We start from the raw sequence: 24544 nt of genomic DNA, 5'->3' as shown, positions 1-24544 counted from the left end.
TGTACTGCTGCTCTAAATCAAAGAACACAAAAAAACCAAAATCCAGTCATGAACTAAATGGATTAAATGATAACACACAAATCCAAGTCAGTAACTGCAATCAAGTGATTCCACCCCACACTGGCACTCTCATGATGCTGAACACATATGTAGTTCAGCACATGTGTGTTCAGCACCATGACACATTCCCAAATCACACATTCCCAAATAGTCGCAACCAAGACAGAATTTTAATTGCTTACCACAGTAATACTGACAGCATCATCAAACTGATGCATTACAACACTGATGACTGCAGATGCCAGGAGAAGCATAATAAGGGGATTTTTAAACTGCAATGAAACAGAATAGTAATTCAGCCACACTCTTGACAGAAAGGCCATTTTACCTACCCCTCAGAGCATACCAGATCTATTTTTGAAACATATTATTCCATTATTAAAATATTTATAACCTAGCAGCGCAAAGAAAAGCTAACTCTACAGCGCAGATGCTTACTTGGGGCATTTTCTTTTAAATATCAAAGACCTTGAATAGACTGTATTCAATATGTAACAGGAAGAAAATGTTTCTTACATTTCTTGATTCACATTTTAAATGCAAAAAGGAATAATCTCCCATAACTGTTTATACTGTATTTAAACATACAAAAAGAAGCCTGAAATACATTCAAAATGTCTTTGAGGTAAAAGACTGATCCTGTTCCAGCAACTTATCACTGTTAAGGTAGCAATATATTTCTTAACTTTCAATTAATGATTTCTTCTTTTACAAGATAAAAGTTTTCCTTTTAGATCATAGGATTTCCACAGTTTTTAAGGCTAAAACAATAAAGGATCTTTCTTCTATGACAGCTGGTTGCTAACATGCTCATTTTTTTGAGAAACAGTAAAAAAAAGAACATTCCTACAATTCAGTTGAAGAACATTCCAAAAGCAGATCTGATAAGCACATTCAAAGCAAGTATGAATCTTAATAAATCCCATCTAAAATAGTCCTGGGCAATACGCCTTAGAAGTGTTCTGTTGTATCTGAGTAATTGACCCTACACACTTGAAAATAAAGCATTAACGCTAGAGTACAGCAGGATGAGATGTGTTCCCACCACTACCATCATCAGAGCACTGAATGTCTTTTTAATCTCTCCCAAGGAGCACAGAGTCAACCACAGAGTGCAACTTCAGGGTCGCACTGCTGCACAGCCAAGGTGCAGCAAACACAGACCAAAATGTTTAACGTTACATTACAAATTCATTAGAAGAATCTCTGTGTAAATATCTTGTATAGCTGGGAGGTGGGATGGGTAAGCCGGAGAAAGTAGTGACACTTTCACATCAGATATGTATATATGTATTTGAGATATATCACACTGCTAAGAAACAAATTCACACTTGACTCTTGCCAGTTCTGCTCAAAACCAGAATCAAGGCTGGCCCCACCTCCACCCTCAGATCAAAGGCAGCAGTTTTGCTTTTTGAAATTTCCTATCAAGTTCTTCATATTTCACATTCCATTTAAATATTTACCAACGGTCATATGCATTGTTCTCTGATCTTAGTACAACTCAGGACCAAGTTTGACTATAGGGAAGTTTATTCTACTTTTCTAGCCCTCAGGCTAGTTATGAATGGCACCCTTTGGATAGCTATGAACATACATTTAAGAACAAATCACAATCAAAACACTATGATGTTTATAGATACACACCTAAGTAAAAGCTTTTTCAATAGGTAAATTAGATAAATTTTACAAGCTGTAGTTTCCCATTTAACTAGATTTTTCCCACTTTTATCAAAATATGCTCATGTATACAAAAGCTAAGCAAAACAAAATGAAGAGCAAAACTACTGAAAAGTATTAAAACCAAAAAGGACAAAAAACTTCACCTGGGATATATATTTTTTCCACAGTGGTTCATCTTCACTAATATCAAATTCATTCCATCCATGGAATGCCCGTCTATGACAAACTTCACAGTTTTTTAAGCCATTCTGAAGATTAGCCTATTAAAATATGCAAAGAATGAAACAGCAATTACACTGAGAAGCTGGGGTAAATTCTCACACCCAAATACACAGCCTTTGGTTATATGAATTTGGGCAACATCAGAAAGACAAGTTTGGTACTACTGTTTGTATGACAATAAAAGCGAACTACTATTTTAAAACTCTGCCAGTATTTAAGGAATTCAATCAAAAATTCACAGAAGAACTACAGAAGCAAATGTTGCTTCACATCTGTAAATGACTGCTGATCTTTCCTGCAAAAAATTCTACAACAAATCAAACTGTGGATATCCTTCAGACTCTTGAGGGTTATGGCAGGAGTACAGTGACTCAGCCAAATGACTGCAATAGCTTCAAAATCTTGAGTTGTCAGTGACCAACATTCATCATGGTGTACTCCTCAAGCAGTCAAGCATACAGAAAATGAAAAAAGACCATCTATCATGAAAATTAACCCAGATTGAATGGTTCATAAATCTGTCAATGGGTAGCTTTCTCAGTCCTGTTTCTCCACTTAAGATGGGGGCTACCAAAATAAATTAAGAACATTAAAGATTCCTTAGAGAAATGGATGCCATAAAAAAAGAAAAACCCATGACAGAATTTTATAGCAAGATTGAATCTAGGATTTTTATTAAGAAATTGCAATTATCAAAGCAGACAAATCCAAACCTGTTCAAGTTTAATCTCACTCCCCCTGCAAAAGCCCAATTTTTTTTTAATATTAAAAGATTAGAAAATTTCTAGTAACAATTTAAAAATCAACTTGCTTTTCGAAGCAGGTAATAGCTAACATGAAACTGCATGATAATGCATCAACATTCAGTTGCAAGATCTGTCGTTAAGAAATATCAAACTTGCTGCTTGCTAGCATCAGTACATTCTTTCGATATGAAAAATTTACTTACTTGCAGAATACTTGCTACTTCATCAACTGGCAATTCACTTGCTTTTTTTGAAGACAGTACAGGAATCATTGTCTCATTGTCACCATCAGGGATTTTTTGAAGACGTGCAACCTAGAAACAAAACCAAAGTCTGAAGGGAAGGAGAGTGCTAATGTTTTATTTTAAACAACACATGCCAGAGCAATTAAGTATTTATACCATTCAAAGGCAGTTTTTTTATAAACATTACACTTAAAAAATCTACAATTCATCTTATTTTCATGCAGTTACCACCAACAATAATAAAACACAGGGCATGCAAGTGAGAACAATAATTTCTGTCACATGTTCACTGATTGCAAAGATCCTAACAGCAAATAATAATCTTTTAGCTCGTTATCATTGATATCTAGTCAGAAAGTTGCTCCAGATAAATTTCACTCCCTGCTCCTACTTTCTAGTCAGTAATGAAGGTGCTCTAAGCAGGTCTATTTACATTTTCTTGTACATAAAGAAAGGAGAAACACCAGTAAGAAAACCTCAAACACAAGTACAGATGCAAGTGAAGCCATAAAACTTGACTACAGTACAAAAGTTTCAAATCGATGCTATAAAAAGTAATGTTTTCTGTAATTTTAAGAAGCTAAAATTTTGTGAACTGCAGAAAAACACAATAGCAACATTGATTGCATAGCTCAGCACTGCTTTGATATTTAATGAAACTTCAGAGTTCCTGATTTTTGTTTACATGACAAGCTGGACTGATACTCTTTTTTTCCTGTTAACTGTCTCACTGCACCCACAATTAATACTTCATGCTGCACACACATCCCCCCACCATTAACGGGAAGAGACCTAACATGCAAACATGCAGAGCACAGAAATGGCTTTCACATTGTACTTGCACAGAATTTCAACTGGCACATTTATGCTTTAGGAAATAATTACTGCATTGTATATAACTCCTTTATGGGTGCTGAGACTTAAAACACAAGTACCTAAAGATGACAACACATTAAGAGATTGCAGCATTTTATGTTCCAGAAAAGGTATGGTAATCTTCATTTTCTATATTGCACGCTGTTGGTCATGTACTCTACTATTGTAGCTCATTTTCTTTGTAGCTACCAAACACCAGTTTTGGGCAGAAAACTCTTAAGCCTAAGTGCTGCTCCAAAACAAGCTCACAAACATATGACTTTGAACAAAGTGATTCCATATTCTCAACAAAAATGCTGAGCAACCATGCCTTCCCAGTAAGGGCAGGCAGAAATGAACTGACAGCCATTACAAATTTTAGAGCTGAGAAAAATCTCTCTCCTTGTAACAACTGACATCACTGCTAAACACAAACAACAACTCCAAAAAAGGACACATAACAGGTCATTTCCCTAATATTACCAATTAGGGCTTCAGGAAGTCTAATAACTTTTTACGGATTGTTTTAAGAATTTAAATGTTCTTAAAAAGAAATGTTAAGGTCTTCTCAGAGACCAGGTTTATTTTCAAAATAAATCTTCACTAGCACAGAACTACAGTGAAACAACAAAGTTTATTTTGACAACCTTTTTGTGACAGACTCAAAAAAGCCAGTCATATTGCATGTATTACATTCACATTATCTCCCACTTTTACAAAGAACGCTGTACTCTATGTGGTGGAAAAATCTACAGAGAAAATCTGATATAGAATCAGAAAGAGAAAGGCTCAGAAAGTCTTTTTATAACCAGCTTCTTTCACCACAGTAGAATTACACGTGGTACAATAATTCTGCATGGATCCTCATCTAATTTCTAAAAACCCTCTACAATCTTTCTAGATTAAACTACACTTGCAGTTCAGAAAAGAACAGCTTCAAATGTCTAACCCTGCCACAAATTAAATTTCAATTGCTCAGCCAATGAGAAATCAATCACTATTCCCCTCACAAAATATAAAGTGTGTTACACCAGCAGATTTAGGTCTGAAAAACAGCTGTGCTTGCTATCTGCTGGACCACAGTAACTGTATTCAAGCAAATGATTTTGCTTTTACTATGCATCTTTTACTTCCACAAAACTAGAAAAATTATTTATTCTATACTGTTGGCAAGTGCTCTCTACAGCCCTTTGCACTGCTGCCCACCAGAGATCTGGGCCTCCACAATCCCTTTAAGTTATCCAACAGAAGCTATTCCCAGAACCACAGTGCTCTGTACTAAAGGAGACAACCCACATATAGCGAAATTTGTTTCCATCCTATGCTGCAATTAATTTTCCATCATTCATTGGCTGATACCTTAAAATAGTTCAGTATTTCATTGCAGGGCAAGTTTTTTTATCGATAAAGAAAATATGGACTAAGAAATGATACTGGCCAATGTCAGGTATTAGATACAGGCAGCAGACACATCACTATTGAGGCTTCTACGTCTACAGCTTTCCATTCCACCAAGGAACAAAGCAGCAGGATGCTAACTAACAAAAATACACCACTGCCTCAGGAAGGGCTTTTCTTGGACCTCTTCCAAGGTACACAGCATCATTTCTAGGCCAAGAAATATGCATCAATCATATGACCATGGAACTGTGACCAAAGGATGTTTATCAAAATAAATACAAATTTGTCTGGAAGGCTTAAACTACCAGAAATTCAGAGTTCCCTTCTGTTTTCTCTGAAGAAAAATTTAGTTAACGAGTTAACAGCAACGTGTTACTGTTTCTTCTTTCTCATAGGCTACAAGAGCCCACCTAACTTCCTTCTACCGTGACCAATATAAAGTACCAATAGCTTACCTCTACCATTGCTTTTCTAGCTTAGCAGGATGAGTCCATTATCCATCAGCTGGGCTACCTGACATCAGTATACTTTCACAATTATTTTTAAGGACAATTTTAGCTCTTCTTGCTCAGAGAATGCAAATGGAAGGACCGACATTCACCAAGAGCAGTCTAAAAATCTAGAACACCCTCATAGCAAAATCTATTTTTAGACAAACTGGTGACCAGAACACTTTGGCTAATTAGCTAATATAAAGCCCTCCAAATGTTACATAAACCTACTCAACTGACCTACAAGTATGAAACACAAAGGTAGTAGAGAAACAAATCCATAGAGAACAGAAAAAATGAAAAAAAATCCCAGATGTTCAGAAAAAAATGAAGTTTAAGTTGAGGCACTGAAAGGAATTCTAATTCTTTGAGATTCCTTCTGAATCTTCAGGTCCATCTGAACAGCTTACTAAATCTGTCTGAATCTATGCCATCAACCCCTGTAAAACTGAACCCCTTTCAAGCCATACAAGTACTACAAAGACCTTTCAACTCGTTTGTAATGATCTGCCTGTAAGATTATTACTGTGTGAGCAGTCAGTGACCCACATTCGGGTACATGATTATCACGGATACCGTGTGATCATTACTGAGTCATGCTGCGTCCAATCAATAGCACAATTAATGAATATCCACCTAATCAATGTGTAACTAATCAATGTGCATTTTATTTTAAGTATGTGTACAGTGTGCCGTCTTTCCCACTTGAAATATTACATGCACCTTGCTCAGCTCAGGAACTGCAGTTTCATTAATGAGGTAAGGATATTAAAGCACTTTGTCCATGGGACACTTCAAAGCTCTGATTCCAGACCTGACTACCATCAGGGATAGATAACTGTACTGTAAAACCCTATAACAGTACTAATGAACAATGAGCAAACAAGATCTACAATGTGCCATGCCCTGACCAGAGATCCTTCCAAAGCTGTATCATCTCAGGATTCCCAGCATTAGAAAGGGCATATGATTTTATACTTGCTATTGCCTTTCCTCAGTTACTAGTAGTGATCTGTTTTTCATGCCTTTTTTTACAGGGATCCCAAAAGTAAAAGGACTTCCACACCCACCATAAGAATTAGATTTCATTTTTTATCTACCTTCCCCACTCTGAAAAAAAACCAGTAGTGTTCAACATAATAAAAGGTCTTTCACTGAACACCAGACTGAAACATACAAGCTTCCCATTTCCTAAACTTTCTATATATAGATCAAGCTATGTGTGATATACGCTGAAAGGTTTGAAAAGCTCAGATCCTACAAAGCATGTTCTTCTCCAAGTCTGTAAAATTCAGAGTGTGGATAACAGGTGCACAGGGGCAACAGAGACACCCATGCATATAGTAAGATACTTAAATACCAAGTGTTCTTCTGCACAGTCTGGAATCCTGAAAACACACAGAACTAGAGATCAACTAGATGTCAATGGGCGCAAAGGTCTGACTGTCCCTGTGGATGAACACAGGACACAGTTCCCACTAGGCAAAGACTCTTGGCTGCAAAATGCATCTTTAAGAAAAAGACTACCCAGAATGGAAGCAATCCTTTTTTTCTGTCAGTTCCATCAGATATGAAAAATCCCTGCAAAATCCTCTCCTGCTGATTGGGACATTGTGGCTAGAGGTGTTGGAGATGCATATTTTTAACTGTCTTCTTTAAAGCAGAACTATCTTATCTCTCTTAAGCTATCAAGCTCTCTATTTCAATAGATCATTGCTCAGCATCACAACAGTGATTCCACAGAGTCACTAGCTAACAATGCCCTTAAAAATACCTATCTCACTATATGTTTATGCCATCTTTCCCTCCCCCTCTTGTTTAGAAGGCAAAGTGCTTCTGGAACCTCAATACAAGTCCCAGCCACAGAAGCATGGCCAAGTGATGACAAAACACAAAGCCAAGCACACACACACACACAAAAAAAAAAGGCATTAGGCACACTTAATAGTTACAGTAAATCCTAGACCAACTGTGCACCAGAAGCAAACCCCTGAAGCAATAGCAGGATTCCAAGAGTAGAGATAAGGCAGACAGGAGCACACAAAGAGCTCTCAGACCATTTTGAAACCAGCAATACTCAACATGGTTGTGACAATGACTCGATTTTATCTGTGAGATTCCACTAGATTTTAACAGGAATTAAATCTCCAGAAAAAATAACCACTACTGCTAGCAGAAGAAGCAGGCAGAAGCAGCTGAGTGTGGCACACAGAGACTTCATAAAATAAATAAAACCCAGTGCAATCAAGTTCACAAACTACAAACGCAGTCAAGCTACATATTTACCTAAAGTAAACTCTGATTTTTACTGTCTTATTCTTGGCTTTTGAACTAATTTATTTATATTTAAATTATGTGCATAAAATTGGAAGATATCTTGAGAAAGGCTTTATCTTTACAGAATGTTTGTACCTTGTATGTGATTAAATCATGAAGCCCAACTGTGATTGGCCAGCAACTTCTCAAATGAGCCTCAAACTACATTCAAGTAAAGTGACTGACCACAAAGCCCTGTAACAGAAGGCTCATAGGAGATGAGCGAGGCTGAAGCACCCACGAAGCTCAGGAAATAACGCAGGGTGTGACAAACCACCGCTGTTGCAAAGAGGCTTACTTGGCCTCTACACAGTGGGACAGGAGGGTGGCCTTTGCTTTGCATAAACACCTCAGTCAGCTGAGTGGATCAACTGGTGGTGTGAATGTTTCTCCCCAATTTCATCAAAAGAATGCTAATGTCTGAGTTTGCATCCCCCCATGCTGATCAGGCTCACACTGCTTAGTGACCACATGCACTGAACCACAAAATTCCAGGAGCACCATACGGGGTCTCAACCCACAAGATCCTTTCTGGTGATGAGGGATGCCCAGCATGACAATGGTGCATATATTACAGAGACAGGAAATAGGAATCACATTGGTACTGCAATTGAACTGTGTATTGAAATGCCTACATTTTGCTAATTACAAACTATACTTACAAAATATACTGAAAACATAATATGCATGTGTGCTTCTGCTAAATCAAAAAGCCCACATAACATCAAGTATCTTCAAACACACACATTTGATATCACAGAACCAATTAGGCTGGAAAAGACCTCTGAGGTCAGGGCCCAACCAATGGCCAAATAGCACCATGGTAACTAGAACATGGTACTGAGCGCCACATCCAGTCTTTCCTTAAACACCTCCAGGGACAGTGACTCCACCACCTCCCTGGCTACTCTATTCCAGTATCTAATCACCCTTTCTGGGAAGAAATTCCTCCTAATGTCCAAGCTAAACCTCCTCTAGGCATGACTTGAGGATATGTCCTCTTGTCCTGTCATGAGTTGCCTGAGAGAAGAGACCAACCAACACCTGGCTACCCCCTCTTTTCAGGCAGTTCTAGAGGGCAATAAGGTCTCTGCTCCTCCTCCTTTTCTCCAGACTAAACCCCAGCTCCCTCCACTGCTCCTCACAGGACTTGTGCTTCAGACCTTCACCAGTTTTGTTGCCCTAATATTCAATGTTGCACCCTCCTTATGTGGGTTATCTAAAAGAACCTGGTCAGAGAGCATTAAACCCTGACAGACACATACCTCTGTGGGAAATAAGGCTTTCAGAACAAGAAGGGCCAATACTTATTCGCCACAAACACCCACAACCAATTTGCAAAAAGAATGTTTTGCTTGTCACTGCAAAGAGCTGTGCCTTCCCACCCCACGAAAGACTGAAGTCTGCAAACTAATGAGCCTCTTGTTTTCTACCAGGCACTGTTTGCTCAGAAAAAGAAGTACTTTTTGAAGGCTTTGAAGTTACTGTCTACTATCTTTTACTGAATGTACTCCTCTGGAAAAGTGTGATGATTTTTCACTTCTGGGGAAACAGCTGCAGCAGTCCTGTATTCTAACAGTCAAAAAAAAATTGTTCATATTCAACAGTATTTTAGTTAAAACATTTACCAGGAGGCCCCACATCAAAGGAAGTTCACACAGAAAAGTTCTGACTTTAAAAAGCCAGAAGGAAAGAAAAACGCTAATTTGCATTAATGAGTTCTCCTTGTAGAGTAATTTTATCCTGGGAGGTCACAGTTTCAGACCCTTGCTATTGTGTGTCATTTCATAATAACTTTACAGAAAAAGGGCAAGACACCACCCATTAACAAAAGAAATATAAACACCCAAATTATGAGAAATACCTGGTAAACTGCTCTGTAACCCTGAAAAAGCCCCTGCCTCCCTGCCTCATATTCCAGTACCACTTCAGCAGTGCTTAGGACTTTCACTATGGCCAAGAAACAACCATAATGCAGAGCCACCCTCTTTGATACAGAACTTTGGCATTTCTGATCAAATAAGAAACAGAAGTCAAATACTGGCACTGACCATTTTAAATCTCAACATTTGTCCTACCTTAAAAGTCATAAAATATTTAAGCAACCTTTCCACAACCCTATCTACTTCAGGCAGTATAATAAAGAGTAAGATGATCCATTTATCATGCAATTTATTAACTCTACAATAGCCTCAAGAATTACTTTCAAATCCTAAAAACATTCTCCAAGAACACTCTCTGAGATACATGCCTCCACACCTGGAATACGTTCTACTCTTTCAGCATGTTTCCCCGTGTCTTCTTTAATTTAAAAAACAAAGTAGGACATCTCGTTCAACTGAGGCTACCAGCAAAGAGTAAAGATGGGCAGCTTGCTGTAATCATGGCATACACTGTGTGGTTATCTTGCAAACCTTGTGAGTGACAAGTGCCCGCTCTCTAGCTAGAGAAAACATTTCACAAAAAGAATCATACCTTAACCTGACTGCAGTGCTGTTGACTGTCAGAGTGATGGCAAAAAAAAGTCCACCTAAACCTCCAACACCACTTTATCTTCCTCTAGCTTATTTAATATAGAATACAGGGAAACTTAAGAATGCCAAACTCATTTTCTATTTCATTTCTACAGAAGATTTATCATTTAGACCATTTATGCATACTCTGGAGGATGTACTAAAATGGGTTTAAAGCCTCATTGCTGAAAGCCTAGAGATGGCATCAGCTTTACCACAAAGGCATTGACAAACACATCAGACCAATCATAGTTGGTTGGCTAAAATATTCAGTTTTCAATCTTCCTGTTCAAAAAAACTCCTTGAACACTGGAAAAGCCCACTTGGACATTTCTTACATTTGTCATTACCTACTAATCAGAAAAACAAAAAGATAAACAATCCTAAGCAGACACTAAAATTAGGAAATCAATGCTAGTGCCTCGATGAAAGCAAAGCTTATCAGTTCAGAAATTCACCAACCAAGGACGAGAGCCCTGCTGGGCATACCTTGTCCGACTCTAAATAGCTCCTGCTTCAGGTTAAATCCCGATTCACTGGATGCCCTTTACAAGTTAAAGGCCAAAAAACTTTGGGTCTAAGTACCAGTCATTTATCTTGCCAGAGAGTCACTAACTTTCTAGAAGAGAACATTTCAGCTTAGAAATAAGATCATATGGCTGCTCTCCAAAAGCCTGCTTGTATCTCATAACACTGAAGTGCTGAGCTTCTCTGAATCAAGGATGGCACTTGAATGGCAAACACTAAAATGAAGAGCTTTATCACCCTGTGATGTGCTGCTAATGTATCCATGACATACAGAATTTAGTTGCCATGTACTGGTATTGAGCAAAAACAGCAATACAAATATTCTCTCAGTATTTGTTTAAAATAATGAAGCTTCAAGACCCCACAGTTGATTATATCTTTGACAGCTATGCACTCTCTTCACAGTGCAATAAAATAAATTTCTAAGTAAAAAAATACTGAACTTACTGTTTACCACAGTTCTCATGTCCAAACTACTGTCAGTGTCAATTTAAATGTAAACATAACTCACTGCATAATTACTCTACTTATTGGTAATAAATTTTCTTATGATTAGTATCAAGAAAGCAGCAACACTGTATTCACAATGCTTCTTTTTTTTTGGTGAATTATGTATGCAGAAAAAAGTGCTGCAGAAAATGTTTGATTTAAAAATATTTTAGAAGCCTCTGTAAAAGATTCTGTAGATGGCATCTGTTAACCCATTACCCATTTTATCCTTTCTAATTGTTTAGAGCAGAATGTTTACAAAACAAATAACTAGAAACAGATGCTTGTCCCTAATTTATACCTTGATTACTGCATTTTATTTTCCCTCTCTTCTCTGCATTGTAACTTTATCATTCCTTCTGGCTTCTACAAACCACACTGCAAATGTCAATTTTATCACTCAATGTCAATTAGGTATCATCTGAACTCTTTCTCTAGATCAAAAGCATATCTCACAACTAAAAATCTATTTATTAACTTATGCCACTCTTGCAAAATTCCACCATGGTCTGTGGGTGAATTGATACTGAGTGGAAGCCACGATTACATTAGGAACTGAGTCAAACTAACAGGTCTCAGTCCCCTGTCCCTCACCTTTTTCCACATTACCTGAACACTTCATGAACCCATTCAATTTTCCAGCTCAATAGAAAGCTGTCCAACAAGGGCAAGGGGAAGAAAGAGCTGGGCTAACCTTCTGCCAAGCCTGCAAACCAGAGAAACTCAACAACCATGAGAGACAACACAACACTAACCCAGGAACACACTCAACAGGAATACAGCTCAGAAGCAGGAACTTTTTTCAACTACAAAGAGACCCTTTTATTCAGTCCTACAGAAAAGCACCCCAAGATGCTCTAAATCACTGCATGTTTGTCACTCTTCACCAACAACAATACAAGAAAAAATATTTGTTTCTCTTTTGTTGAATTTTGTTTGCTTTTTCCTTACAGCAATGCTCCTCCTGCCTTACCATGAGATTATATATACCATAGACTCTCCAAGTAAAGAAGTTACAAAGGGAGCAAAAGAACTAAATATACATTCTGCAAAATCTGAACTCAAAGTGACACCATGTTAAATCACTTCTAGGTTATTATACATTAACATTTCCAAGTTACCTGCATGGGGAAAAAAGGGGAAAGAAAAGGCTAAAACTATCTAATGCTCCATCAACCAAATAGATTAAAAGATTACTCTGACTGTTCATTTAAAAATTTAAATTCTTCATTTCAAAAGGAAATACATGTTTCTAATGCATATTAATTCTAAGCTATATTAATTTAGCAGTTATTTAAGTTATTGAAGTACTGTTTAAATACAGGAATAGAATTGGTCTTGAGCGAAAACTCACAATTTTTTTTAAAAATAAATAGAAATTCTCCTCTCTCACCTTAACCTCCAAGTTCAAAAGATGCAACTTCTGCCAACATAAGCATGAACTATTAGTTTCTAGCTTTCTACAAGCTGTAGATAGTAAAAAACTGCAATCAATGGATATAAAATTTCTTGTTTCACCTACTAATTTGTTTAGAAATCATCTACATTCCCAAAGGAACTTGAACTGCTGCAGTAACACCAAGTCCATTTGAGTTTGAGAACCTCCAACATTTCCCATCACATTGGTATTGTAAATTTCAATGTATTGCAAATTTCAATCTGACTATTTTGGATATTACTTAATGAACAACTGATGATGCCACTCTGGAACCATTTAATTTGTTTTCAAGCCTCTGCTGCCGCAGGCATCCCTCCCCCCTCTGTTGTCTGTGGCATGTACACACACTCCACCCCTCCATTAGGACTTACAGCTGCCTAATCCATGATGAGCCAGTCCAGGGTGCTAAAACTCACTGCCCCCAAAACCCAAAATCTATTCATGATCTTCAATCTTATAGCTTAGCAACTAAACCCATTTCTGTCATTTAAAAAAACCCACCAAAACAAAAAGCACCACCCATGAAACTCACTAGGAAATTCAACTGCACTTCAAGCACAAGACAAAAATTACTGATCTGTCAAGATTTTATGAAGAACTAAGGTACCTTTTTCTAAGAAATACAACAGTCTTCACTTACATTTCCCTCTTCATCCAATCATCAAAGTTATCCCGAAATTACAATGGACCATAGGCTGAAGTTAACCATCATCTTTGAAGATTAGCTAAAATTAACTAGGACTCAAAACAATGAGGACTAAGGAGGATTTCTGAATCACCACACAATGTTTTATTACATACAGCAAGTCTGGTCTGAATTGTTGTACCAACCTTACATATGATTTTGGGAAAATCTTTTTTGCGGGAAAATGTTACTTTGACCTCTTCCATTCAGATCTTAATGATATGAAAATAAATCCTACCTAAAGGCCTTGAAAACAAAACAGGACTCCTATTTAACAATTTGTATTTGTGGTCATGGTCTGACCTCAAAGAAGCTCAAAGTCTATGAAATCTGTTCTTTATTTTTCTTCTAAGAGGCAGACTTCTACAAGGTAATCCTGATTCAAACAAACAGCCTAAATCACAATCTACAAGATGTTGATAAGACAAAAAAAAATTTAAAGACTACATTACAAAAAATTACTTCAAATGGCCTAGAGGTATCAATGGAGAGATCCAAAATTTACAAAATTATGTCTTGTCTATGCAAGATTTCCTCAACTGCCTACAGTTTAAGAAAAAGCTCCTCTTATGGAAAGAAGTCAAAAAATTCACTCTTTCCAAATGGAAATACAAACATCATTCCTCTAAATCATAGGCTTATGATCAAGCAGAAGTCTTCCTATGATGGGAAATTCTCTCTTCTTCCCCATTTACCATGAGAAACGTGAACTTTTGTAGAAGTTCAACCAACCCAACACAAGAAACAGGAACCACAGAGTCTTGGGACAAAACATTAATTAGTCTGGACATAAACATAATACTGCTTATAAGTAGTGAATTAACACTGAAAAACACCACTTTTCTTAACCATCTCATCACTTCCCCATCTTGAATATTCATTCAAATACAGGAGGGAAAAAAACCCTACAATCTGCCATTTCTTGTTCAATATCCAAACCTAAGAGACTTTCCAAACACATACTTGAGGAAAAAAAAAAGCTTAAAAATATTCTAAATGCGATCTTTGTTATACAAGATTACAAAGATTTTTCAGCTATAGCCAGGAAAAAATACATTAAGGAACATCAAGAGCGCTGAGAAGTTCCAATATGAAAGCTGCTGGTGTCTAGTTGCCTCAAAATGTCACAGTGATAGAAAAAGAAGGGCTCAGAAATACCAAGAACACCAAAACAGACAGTACACAGTTGTAAATATCCATGCCCATCTGGAGACTCAATTAATTATGAGATGAAGGGATATGGGAGCAGAAATAGTGGAGAAGAAGTAATTCATGTGTTCAAAGAACCACTTCAGTCTTTTTATCATACATCATTTTCTCCTACCCCCATAAGCCTCCCCCATTTTGAAAACCCTCAGTAAACCATAGCCTTTATTTCTGCCTTTGAAATATACATCTGATCATACTTCAAAGTATTTTCTCCTAGCCAAAGCCTTTTTTAATATTATTTCTATCATAGAAATAATACTAATTTTTATGCATATTTCATTTATTCCACAAGAAATGTCATCTTTGTGCATTTGGAAGAACAGAACACAGAGCCACACTATCACACACAACTCGACTGTGCACTCCATCTATGATACACTATTTATTTGGCAACAGAACTGTAAGGTATTAAAAGTCTTACTGCCATTTTGGTTTTGGCACATAGATACTTTTTTCCCCTGAAGTGTGATTCTATTCAGTGGTATTATCTCTGCTTGCCTCCCCCGCTCCTGGGCGTTGCCCATTCAAAACCCTTCTACTTGCAACAGTGACTGCAATGCAAAGGCACTGACCCCACTTCTGTCAGCTATCCAGCCTCTGAAAACAAAGACCAGTCTTCCAGAGGTGCACTTCAAAATTCCTGCTACCTAACAAGGTCCACACTCTTCTGTACAAATATCCAGCTGGAGACCATGATCAGTAGAATTTAAAGTATTCTAACATGATTTTAAAGTTAGAAGAAAGTTCTGAAATGCCAGATGATAGCAACCTACATACATAGTTTTTAACATGGGCTGGACTTCACAATTACCACAACTTCCCAGTCATCCACGACAACCATAATTCAAAACAGAAAAATATCCAATAATAAAAAATAACTTAGGTCTACCCCTCAATCTCAATTCAGCTCTTCATTCAAGTCAAACAATTAAAAAAAACCCTCCTCTTTTCAGAGAGGGGTGGGAGAAAAAGGGACATCTAATGTGTCATGTAACAACCTGTAGCAGATCCAGTAGCCACCTAAATCCCCACCCATTTTCAGAGAATAGTGATGAGATAACGGGGGGGTGTGATATCAATGGTTCTTTCCTTATAGATATACTAATAAAAATAAATTTTAGATATTTTCAACATACAGAGTCAAACAGAAAGAGAAACATACAAAATAAAAAAAAACCAAATCAATAAAGTTCATAGTCACTGTCACAATGCAAAGGGGCTTTCAAAGCATAAACTGAAGGCCAACAGGAGAAAACTGAAATAACTCCCCAGGTTAAGTAATTTCCAACCAGACAAGAAGGGGAACGCATAATAGAGCAACTTTTTTCAGTAATCAAAACTTAAGTATCACTTTTTAATTAAATACTGTCCAAGAGAGCAAATTTGAGTAATTTTCAAGAACACATAAATACAAAAATATTTCAAAGAAAAATGCAACTAATGCTTCTCAATCTCACCCTGAAATAAAAATTTAAGAGAATCCTATAATCTAAGCCAATACCAAGCAACTAAAGCTAAAAAGCTTCTGTCTAAATAAAATATTTCTATTCCAAACACACGGAGCACTAAAACGCACAATAGATACTTTATATATGAAGAGAGAAAAAAATCTCTGACAGTTCAACAAGCAGCAGCACAAATAAAGAAAAACGATGATGATATAAATCTTAAAACCTCGAAATGCATATCAAAATCCCTACCACAAGATTAGCACACGAGAGCAACCCTGCAAACCCCTGGAACGGTAAAACATACACACGCACCAGAAGGAGTTGTCACCAAATTGCATGCAAAAATCCTCTTAGCTCCAATGAAGTCAGTGACTCTGATGAGACCTTTACCTTCATTTTCCATCGAAATTGTACTTGAGTCGATAGTTACAAAAGTCTTTAGCAACAGCAGCGCTGGAGCGGGAGCGGAAAGGTGAAGAGAGAAATGCCCCAAGATCTCAGGCAATCACAGTGCTCCCTTTGCACCCACCTGCAGCAACATCTGCAAGAGAAACCAACGCTAAAAGAGGAAAAAATTATTTTATAAAAATCAAAATAAAAAGCCGTATAGGCTGCCCAGCGCAGAGCAGCACACGCACACCCAGGGAGCCCGCAGAGCTGTCAGAGACCACCGAGGAGGAGGATTAGGATTAGCCGCCCAGCAGCTCCAGCAACACGGAGGAGCAGCGCCGCCGCTTCCCCCTCGCCACCAGCGCCTCCAACAGCCTCGTCCCGCCCGGGGAGGGGCGTTCGCTCCTAAAAATAAACCCTCACCCCAAGTAACCCCCCCTTCCCCGCTCTGCCCGCACCCCGCATTCTCGGCGCCAGGCGGGAGACAGTGGAGCGGCGAAGGGAAGCGCTGCCTGCCCGAAGCGACCCCCGCCCGCAGCCCCCTCGGCCGCCCGGCCCCGCCCGCACCGTAGCGCAGGCCGCGGGGCAGCGCGGGGAGGCGGCCGGGGCAGCGCACGGAGGCGCAAGCGGCGGCTCCGGCTCGGTCGCCGCCCCGGCCCCGGCGCCCGGCCGTCCCTCTCACCTCGGAGTGCCGGGGCGGTGCGGCCGCATCCCCGCTCCGCTCACTTCCGCGGGCAGAGGCGGCGGACGGGGCGGGGCGCCGCGGCGGAAGGGCGGGCGGAGCCCACACACGCCCGCCGCCCGCGCCCCGCCGGCAGCGCCCGTTCGGTGCCGGCCCCCGGTACCCTCGCACGGCGGGAGACTTCAGCCGCAGCGCCGGGCAGCTCCGCAGGCTGTGGGAGCCGAGCGGCGCCGCTGTTGAAAATGACCGCGTGTGAACGGCCAGTCCCTGCAGGGAGCCATGGAGGCGCCCGCCCGGTGCCCACCTCGCCCCTGGCCGGGCAGCAGCCGCACGGTGCCGCGAGAAGGCGGATCCGGAGGCGGCGTTGAGCGGCCGGCGCGGGGAGCGCGGAGCCGCGGGCTGTGCTGAGGGGCCCGGCCCGTGCCCTCGGCCCCGCCGGGCTCGGCGCCAGCGCCGGCAGCCAAACCCGGCCCTCCTGGCGTGGGAAAACAACCCCGTCATTCCCGCCCGCCTCAGAGCGGTGCTCTGCCGCCCTCCCATGCAAACCGGGGTCACGCACATGGAGTAGAATCAGAATCATCAAGGCTGGAAAAGAAAGGCCTTTCAGATTATCCAGTCCAAGTGTGCGCCCAGCACTGCCACTAAGACCATAACACTCAGTGCCGTAACACTCTTGAACACTTCAGACATGGTGGCTCCACAACCTGCCTTGGCAGCCTATTCGAGCACCTGATCGCCCTAAAAATGATTTTTTTTTTCTAATAATGGGAATCTCCCCAGAGTCATCTCAAGGCCTTAGGTAGCTCCTGTTAGAGTTTCAGTACAGCCAGGCTAGGCTGGCAGCCCTGCTTGGTTTTGCACCACCACATTATCATATGTTAGCAAAACATAGGATGTAAATGTTAGCAGGAAAAAAAATCAACTTAATAAAAAATCTTAAAACACATCAGGTAACTATTTTAAAGGTAGATTTTAGCTACCAATTATGGAGCCACCAACCCTAATAACTAGTTGAATTCGGGGGATGCTTTATCAACTCAATTATGTTCATGTTGACACCAAAGGAGTATTATTTGAAACTATAGTTGCAATACTGAACTCCAGCTGAGGAAGTTTTTAAGTAAAAGTAACTTCCACTCAGATGATTCATTTTAATTTAAGGTATGATGTACACTACCAGTAAGAACAAAATACCTTTCAGATTTCAAGATCAAAATCTAATGAAGACATGCTAATTGTAGGCTTTACACCCCATTTCTAAAGGAGCAGTGACAACATGGTCTGAAAAAAGCACTTGCATTGACATCTCATGATTAACGACCTGTCACCTTGGCTTTGTTTTTCTTTAGCAGCAGAAGAAACCAAACTCAGTCTTTGTCAGTTCATAAGCAGCATTTCACAGAACTGAATTTTAGCATTTCAAATGAATCTCACAACCCATAATAGCATGCCCCTTGAAGCTAAAGAGCATCCTTGATTCTTTTGAAGATAATGTTGAGTGCTAATGTAATATAGATTTGTCAATATATTTTGAGAAGAGTTAGAAGTGTTGCCCTAAAGTAAAGGCTCCAGATATTTGCATTCAGGAAATTAAGATGACAACAGGCAGGTTAATACTTTGAGATTACCTAGTACATAATTTCTGACCTGCCCCATGTAGTTGCCATGTTACTTGAGTATCTCCATGGTTACTCCATGAAGTATCCCACTACAAGTAGCAGTGACTGTCCTCCGAGACAGCACTTCTGTTAACTTGTATGAAAACAAACTAAGAACCCTTCCAAGACACTCATGACATGCTCACAGTTATAATGCCACAATTTCAACACAAAACAGATGCAGCCAACAAAAAAAATTAACCATTTAGTTACTTTGTTAAAACAGGTAGGTCTTGCTTTCAATATCATATGCTGTCATTAAATATTAAAACTTAGGTAAATATTTCATGGAGAAAACCCAAAACCTGTCAGTCCTAATACTGTCTACATCCACAACATGTTTGGACTTCTTTACATTGTGAAAAGTTTGGGAGAGCAGAATGGGAATTCCTGAACATTACTTAGATTGTTCACAATTGAGACCTAAATATCTGTGACAAAGTCTGCATACTAAGCAACATTCTGTGTTCACGTATCTAACAAGAAAAGAAGTCAAAAGCAAGTGCTACTCTATAGTAACAACTAAAAAAGTTTCATCTTTGAGGCTTAATCTCTTTCACATTATGTACATCTACCAATATTACAGCCTATGATGCTGCCAGGCAGCTGGGAAGTGCCACTTCAGCATTATACAAGGACTATATCCATCCTTGAAAATCATATTACGGTTCCTGCTATATTCCACACATGCAAACAGGGGCTGTTTAATAAAAAATGCTCAAAGTATTTTATTTACAACTGCTGGTAAATGTTTCTTCAAAAATCCCATCCTTAATGTGAGCTTGATTCACAAGAGTATTAGGACAGCCTTAATATCTTCAGGAAGCCTCATTAAAGTGTGTGGCAAAGGCGTTATTTGGCAAACCAAAGCACATTATTAAAATATGATTGTAGAGATAAGTCTGAAATTAAAAAAAGGCTTTGCTTACAGTAAACTGTCATAGCCAGTTGTATTCACAAACTACAATAATATTTGTTTTATTTCTTTTAATCTTAAAAAAAAATCTTGCAATGAAATGCTCCTCTGAATTTCCAGTAAGCAAACATGCCTAGCCCAAACAGAATAATTCTATTGAAAATACGTATACAAACCAGAAAAATGTACACAAACAGTCCTGAAATGTCGCAGTTAAAATCTCTTTTTTTTTAAAGTACTTGAAAGTATATGCTGTACTTATAGGTTTGGGAGGAAAAAGACTGAATACTGGTGGTTGTTAGCATTTTCTCTTTCTAGTTCACAGTCATGAAAATACTTCATAAAAACAAACAAACCTTGTGGAAATAGGTTTACATTCAGGAGAGCAGAGTTTCATGAGCATTTCATGAGCATTCAATGGCAACTTAAGCAGCCCCCTGCCCCAGGCATTCTCCTTCTCTTGCTGTGTTACCGAGTTTCAGTGCCACACAGCACCACCCTGAGTGTTCTGCATCGACAAAAAAGGGTTCCTGCCACCCAACCACCACCACCACCACCACCACCACCACCACCACATCCCCTCCCTGTCCTTTTCCCCAAGAAATTCTCATAATTTACCTCCTCTCCATGGCTGAGTCAGACTTTGCCTTCTGTAAGTGGCTGTCAGCAGCAGGCAGCCACTAGATTATTTCAGACACACAAACCCAAACTGACCCACACCTGAATTCATGTGGGAACTGATTCATGTCTGGAATAACCCAGCACATGAGTGAATACAGACTTCTCTAATTAAATCAGAAGTGGTTGTTCTGGCACAGCCAAAAGGGTAGAACAGGTATGGGGTGCATGAATAGGTACTCCTGCTTTCAGTACTTTCTCTTCTCTCTTAGGCTTTCAGGGCTAAAAACGAATGATTTGATAAACAGAACTGGTTGTCTAGGTTTTGATTACTTGTTGGGTTTTATAACAGGCAGCTGTAAAAAAGCACACATAACTTTTGTACGAATCTAGAAGCAACACAAAACGCTGGTTTTAGCTGCCTTTCTATTTCTTCAGAAGAATCAAAGGCCTCTGGAAAGCTTGGAGAATTAAAAAGTAGTAAATACATTATATTCCAGGAAGTACCATCAATCAGTTGGAAGCAAAAAAGGGAGAATTCACTCTAATGATATAAAACAGATAGGCCTTAACTTGCAATTTGTTTATATGCAAGCTGAACTTCAAGATTGGTTTAATCGTTGGGATCTTGATCAATTCAGCTTCATCTCAATGGCTTCCATGTGCTACAGCACTACCAAAAGCAGCAAAATGTATTTTAAACATAACAAGGATACCTATAACTGCATGGTTCACAGATCAGAGATTTATTGCACAGAATTTTGTTGAAGTTACTTTTCAGACCATGACAGCATTCGAAATACTTGTTGCTCTGAAGTGAGCTTCCAAATTCTTTTATTGTTTTATAGTATCCTTCTCAAGATGCATTTGTTTAAAGTTTGTCAGCATTGAGTAATGCTACTGAAATCTGTTACAAATTTTGTTAATCTCATAGGAATTTATGTATACATTATAACGAGACATTTTTCTGAACCCTATCATTGATAATATTTTAATATGGACAAAGCTTTCTATAGGATTTCACTTTGGGTCGTAAAGGGTTAGTATATGATCTTTCTGTCAAAACAGTTTTCTCCACTGCTTGCTTGCTTGCTTTAGGTATAACTTACACATCCCTCAATACACTGATTATAAATTAGCTTTCATGGAAGAAGAAACCTGGTTTCTGGTAAGATGGACTTCCATTTGATGTAATCAAATTTTTGTTGTCTTTCATCTGGAAGTCAAAAACTCACCAGTGCTTTTACAGTCTTCTAAACAGTTCTTATATGACTGGAGTCAGGACAGAGAAGGGATGATACTGGAGCTTCTCATTTACATGCATTAAATGTCACATAATTTGTAAAGCCTGTTGCAAATTTCATCTCCACATCCTTTCCATCCATGCTTTTCAACTGATAGCAGATAGAAGCAATCACCTCATCTCCAAATGTTATGTGTGTGTGTGTGTGTGTGTGTGTGTGTGTGTGTGTGTGTATAAAATCAGTTCAAGCTTAAAAGAAGAAAAAATATATAGTTTTCCCAAAGGAAATAAGTGCTCAGAGGAAATAAGTGCTCATTTAATTTTATAATTCTGAGCATGTTAGAATGTAAGAAACATAACTACAATTTCAAATTACCTTAGCTCAGCCCTGTCTTGACACTGTGCAATTATGCTAATTAAGGAACTTTGGTTTATGGGAGTCTTAAATTATATTTCACTGATTTTTAAAGCACTTGAATTTAACCATGTCATCCCATCTCTAAGCAGCATCCCTACCAATATTATGCGTTCAGAGAAGGGGTGCAGCACCACAGCATTTTAATTTGACATAAAATCAGGCTTCTGTGATTGCCCTTCTGCTGGTGCCAAGTTCTGCATTGGCCCTGACATTTTCCTCTCTTGATAACCCAGCTCAGGAAGACTGATCTAGCCAAGAAGAAAGCCTGCCTCAAAAAAAGGCTCTACTGCTGAACTCCCAGAACTAGTGGAGGAAGGCAGTGTAAAACAGTGACAGGATTAAAACCTTTAATCAATACTCAAAGCATTCAAGAAAATCAGGTTTAATCTATCCTTCAGGCAAAGAATGTTAATTCATTTTCTGACCATAGCACTCAACTTATCTCAAACCTGCATTTCATCTTCCATACTTTTCTTCTTTAATACCTTCCATCTCACACGCATATTTAATATTCATCTGCTATTTTCTTCCTTCAGCTGAACTACTTTGAAATAGTTAAAAATATTATTTGCACATTTTCCAAAGAGGTTTTCCTTCTCTTTATTTATGACTCACAGAGATCTTCAGCTGTTTTCTTTCTGTTTTCCCCTCAGTGACTGTTTTCAAAGCTAACTACTCCAGTAAAAGATTCACTGCTAATATGGAAGCTCTCACAAGTGCCTCTATCCTATCTACTGGAGGCTTCACATTTCCAGAGACATTTTGTGAAGTAAAGATCTAATTTCACATTGCCTCTAAAAGACGGCCAAGAAACATGTGCTCTATAATTGGAATATGCTGTGAAGCAAGTTACTATTGGAAGTCTTGGCTGAGGCAGGCAAAATGCCTTGTTAGGATGTCTGCTACAGGACAAAGACTCCACTCCTCTGCATTGCCAGCTGCAGGCAGCTATCATCATGTTGTGGCCTGAATACAGCAGAAGGTGGAAAACTCTTCCCTATGTCCTTCTGAAGGATTGCTGCAATTTATTACATGGCAAAGAAGGCACCACATTTACTTATAAATTATTTCAGTTACGTTACAGCAAGCTGTCTGTGGTGGAGAATAAAGACATTTCAACAATGAAACTATAAACAACTAAAAAAACCACAGCAATAGCAAAGTTTGAATTTCATTTGAATTGATTCATGGTTAATGTGCCAAGAATTTCAGGAATGCTGCATATATTACAGACAAGTAAGCTTGCCAAGACTCTCTTGGAAATTCTTCTTCAAGACTATGGGTGAGAGCAAAACAGGGCAAAGGTAATACTCAGTGAGGAGCTGGCAGTTAATAAACAGATGTTTACATAGTTATACAATTTTGGCTCCTGGCAAGAATATGATGATTTGTTTGATAACACACTTAAGCATAATATGTTGGGCTGTGAAATTTTATTCAGACTCAGAGCCAAAAAATGTTATCAAGTGAAAGCATGTGGCAACTTTTCAGGTTGGAAGGAATTAGTTACAAACTTTTGTTTTATCAGAAAGCCCATATACCTTGTTATTTTTAGTGTTACTATAAATTTCTTGTAAATGGATTCAAATATACAGAGGATTTTTTCCTCCCTTATGTCTTAAAAAAGAATGGTCTGAAGACACATTTTTAAAGGCTACCAATAAAAGCAATTAATGTAGCATGCTTCTATTGCAACTACATGCTCTATTGTAGAGACCCCTAACTTTAAGATAGACCCAACTGGTGAACTGAAAGACTAAATCTGTATTCAGATGCTTTCTTAGTCAAAGTTAACAATAAGACTGCAGGGGGAGGAATAAAAATTGCACACACAGGTTATGTAACATTCAGAAAGTTGGTAAACTACACTTAGAAAAAATACCCAAATTTAACAAGGTTGTTCTGACCTCATTCCCAATCCAACTACACAAGCTTGTGCTAGGACAAAGTGGAGGTGGGAGCAAGTGCCCAGGAGTGTCTTCATACCACTGCTAATGAGTATCAATCTTCAGCACAAGGGAATGAAAAAAACCCACATATTACACAGAAGGCTTCTGTCTGCCTTGAAAATAGGCGCTAAAATATTACCCAGCAGCATCACCATGTTTAGTAGCCTGACTCTAAAATAATAGATCACATGTTCCATTCATTCATCTCCAAAGGTTGGATACAGCCCCAGCTGAAAGTGACAGGAGTGGATATGGGAGAGACAAACCCCACAGCTATATCATATAAATTGGGAGAGTTTATTCCAGCAGCCTTTCACCTCAGGGTTGAAAGGGCCCTG

At 38.9% G+C, this 24544-nt stretch overlaps 1 protein-coding gene across 12 annotated transcripts in view; it reads right to left on the bottom strand.

Annotated features, from left to right (window-relative positions):
- The window catches only part of ATP2C1 (ATPase secretory pathway Ca2+ transporting 1), a 61688-nt gene that overhangs the window by 26720 nt on the left and 10424 nt on the right, over nucleotides 1-24544 (bottom strand). Inside the window, exons 1-5 of one of the 12 annotated variants that reach the window (XM_030965512.1) lie at nucleotides 22873-23081; nucleotides 16723-16891; nucleotides 2915-3025; nucleotides 1887-2003; nucleotides 243-332 (exon numbers count right to left, since the gene is read on the bottom strand). In XM_030965512.1, the coding sequence (XP_030821372.1) occupies nucleotides 243-332; nucleotides 1887-2003; nucleotides 2915-3025; nucleotides 16723-16728 (324 nt within the window). In that variant the 5' untranslated portion in view covers nucleotides 16729-16891; nucleotides 22873-23081. Of the gene's footprint in view, nucleotides 1-242; nucleotides 333-1886; nucleotides 2004-2914; nucleotides 3026-16644; nucleotides 16892-16970; nucleotides 17147-17180; nucleotides 17317-17404; nucleotides 17544-17708; nucleotides 17728-22872; nucleotides 23082-24544 lie in introns of those variants that run through there. The other 11 variants (XM_030965550.1, XM_030965556.1, XM_030965478.1 and 8 more) reach the window with 11 other exon arrangements.

The sequence above is a fragment of the Camarhynchus parvulus genome, chromosome 2 (genome assembly GCF_901933205.1).
Source record: "Camarhynchus parvulus chromosome 2, STF_HiC, whole genome shotgun sequence".
NCBI classification, from domain to species: Eukaryota; Metazoa; Chordata; class Aves; order Passeriformes; family Thraupidae; genus Camarhynchus; species Camarhynchus parvulus.
The sequence above is the reverse complement of the archived record's forward strand: the minus strand, read 5'-3'. Positions and strand labels throughout refer to the sequence as shown.